Source organism: Fukomys damarensis, unplaced genomic scaffold, assembly GCF_012274545.1.
Source record: "Fukomys damarensis isolate Sample0158 unplaced genomic scaffold, DMR_v1.0_HiC HiC_scaffold_23, whole genome shotgun sequence".
Taxonomy (NCBI): Eukaryota; Metazoa; Chordata; class Mammalia; order Rodentia; family Bathyergidae; genus Fukomys; species Fukomys damarensis.
In genome coordinates, this window is record NW_022900935.1 from 59062247 (window position 1) to 59064832 (window position 2586).

General features: G+C 44.9%; 1 protein-coding gene across 1 annotated transcript in view; it reads right to left on the minus strand.

The window, feature by feature from the left end:
* Sumo2 (small ubiquitin like modifier 2) overlaps positions 1-2552 on the minus strand; it is a 21032-nt gene extending 18480 nt beyond the window's left edge. Inside the window, exon 1 of the mRNA XM_010630810.3 lies at positions 2544-2552. Coding sequence (XP_010629112.1) covers positions 2544-2552 — 9 coding nt within the window. The remainder of the gene's footprint in view (positions 1-2543) is intronic.
* Positions 2553-2586: the final 34 nt, after the last annotated feature.

The following is a 2586-nucleotide window of genomic DNA, read 5'->3' on the forward strand; positions in this document are numbered from 1 at the left end:
GCGGGGGCGCGCCTGGCTCTGGGCGGGGCTGTATTGTCCTCCTTCTGTGGTGGAACATAATCAAAATGGCTTCCAGCTGGTCCTCGGTGAGGACGAGTCTCCAGGCCTTAGACGTAAGCCATAGGCCGTGGAAGGCAAAAGGACTATACATGGAATGGGGAGCCTAAATCTGAGCCCCAGCATGAGGTTCTGTAGAAAAGTCTTGTTCTGTAGGCCAAATGTAGTAATCCCCAGGTTTAGAGGAACATCACACTTCTTTTCTGTGGCCCTCATCCTTTAACGTTAAAGTTTCAGCCACCGGCTTCCCACCGTGCCCTATCCTCAAATACAACGACCGCTTTCGTCCTGCTGCTAACCCTTGACTTTGGCTGGGGAAACAATTTATTCATTCAAGGAACTCCTTATGGCCTGTTCTCCAACTTCAAGAGGAAACCATCAGGTAGAACCACTCAACATCAAACCCCCAAAACACCCAATCCTTTCTCCTTACATCCAGGTGTAAAATAGATGTAGTAGACATCTACTGTTTGAAGAGTAATTCTGATGTCTAACTGGTGGCTTCCATTCCATGCCTCTCAGTTGGCTTTTTTATTTCCTATATTCCTGTATTTTCTTTCCACTCATTCTGTTAGCATAGAAACAAACAAAATCAAATCAACAAGAGTTGGGCGTGGTGGCAAACATCTGTAATCCCAAGACTTGGGAGGCTGAGGCAGAGTATCCCTTCCAGTTCAAAACCAGCCTGACTACATAGTGAAACCTTGTCTCCAAACACCTCCCCCCAACAAACAAAACACCCTTAAACTATTATATTATTACCATAAGACTCTCCGTTCTTTTTTTGTTGTTGTTGTTTTTTGTTTGTTTGTTTTTTTGGATACTGGGGATTGAACTCGGGACCTTGTCTTTGCAAGGCAGGCGATGGAACCACTGAGCTAAATCCCTGGCCCAAGTCTCTCCATTCTTGACCCACCAGTTTCAGTTTGTCTTTTTTTGTGTGTGCAAGGGATTGAACTCAGGACTTTATGCTTTCAAGGCAGTTCCCCAGCCCAGGCCCATCAGTTTGAAAAAAATGCCACACCAATATTCTCCACCCCTCATTCACTCCTCAATCCACTGCAATCTGGTACTGTTCCCAAAGCACCAATAAAACTCTACAAGGTCATCTTTGCTGAATCCAGTATGCATCCCATTTGTCACTCCTGTTGAGCTCCCTGTGACTTTGGAAGGAAGTTGATTTTCCTATTCTATTTGACCTGTCCTTAGCACTCTTAACAATTTTTCCCCCTCTACTATTTTTTCCCCCTCAACTCTTCCTGACCTGTTCTTTGGGGTTTTTTTCTAGATTCTTCTATATTTCCTCTCCTGGGATGATTTCACCCATTTCCATTACTATTAGCTAGTGATTCTCAAATCTGTATTTCTAATCCAGATCATTCTTTGAGCTGCTGACTTTGAACATTTCTACTTGGATATCCTAGAAGGACTTCAAACTTAGCAAATCACAAATAAAATATCTCTTTTTACCTTTCCACCTGAATTCTTCCTGACTGAGGCCCTTACATTATATGTCTTATCATCACAATAGTTGCTTCAAGCCCAAGGATCTGAAGCCATTTTTATCTCCCTCCTGTCCTTCAACACACTTCCTCCCAACCATTCTAAATATAGGACCTACCCAATCTGTCTACTTCCCTTCAGCCTCTGCCTTTGGATGGAGCTTCTTGTTTGTTTGTTTTGGTCCTGGGGATTGAACAAGGGTCCTTGCACTTGCAAAGCGGCAGGTGGTGGGACCACTGAGCTAAATCCCCAGTCCTGTTTGTTTTGTTTTGTTTTGTTTTTTTGGTACTGGGGATGGGTCCTTGTGATTGCAAGGCAGGCGGCAGAACAATTGAGCTAAATCCCCGGCCCTTCTGTTTGTTTTTGAGACAGGATCTGTGTAGTTTAGGCCGGCCTTGAACTAACTATGTAGCCCAGGCTGGCTTTGAACTTTCAGTGATCTTCCTGCCTCAGCCTCTCAAATTCTGGAATTATAAGTGTGTGCCACCACCCCTAATGCTTACCTTGGATGGAGCCTTCCCCCTGCTTGGATACCAGGGATTGAACTTGGGTCCTTGTGCTTGTGAGGCAGGTGGTGGAACCACTGAGCTGAGCTAAATCCCTGGCCTGGTTGGAGCTTTTGATGGGATCTTTTTAGTCTTCTATGAAGAGGCTGAAGACTTTAGTGTGAGACAGGCCAAAGTAGGCAGATTGAGCAGAGGAGGTAGGGGAAGGCTTACTTGACCTAGACCAGATCAGCTTTCCCCAGAGTTATGGTACCACCCATGTAACTGGTTACTGGTTGTCTCTCTTTCTTTTTTTCCATGTGATACTAGGGATTGAGCTCAAAGTCCTTCTACTGAGCTACACCCCAGCCCCTTTATATGTTTTATTTTATTTTGAGACAAGGTTTCACTAAGTTGCCAAATTGCCCAGGCTGGAGTCCAACTTGCAATTCTCCTGCTTCAGCCTCTCAAAGTGGTGGAATTACAGGCCTGAGTCACCAAGCCCATCGTTGCTTTTCTTGCTTTAAGATACTCCCTTGGT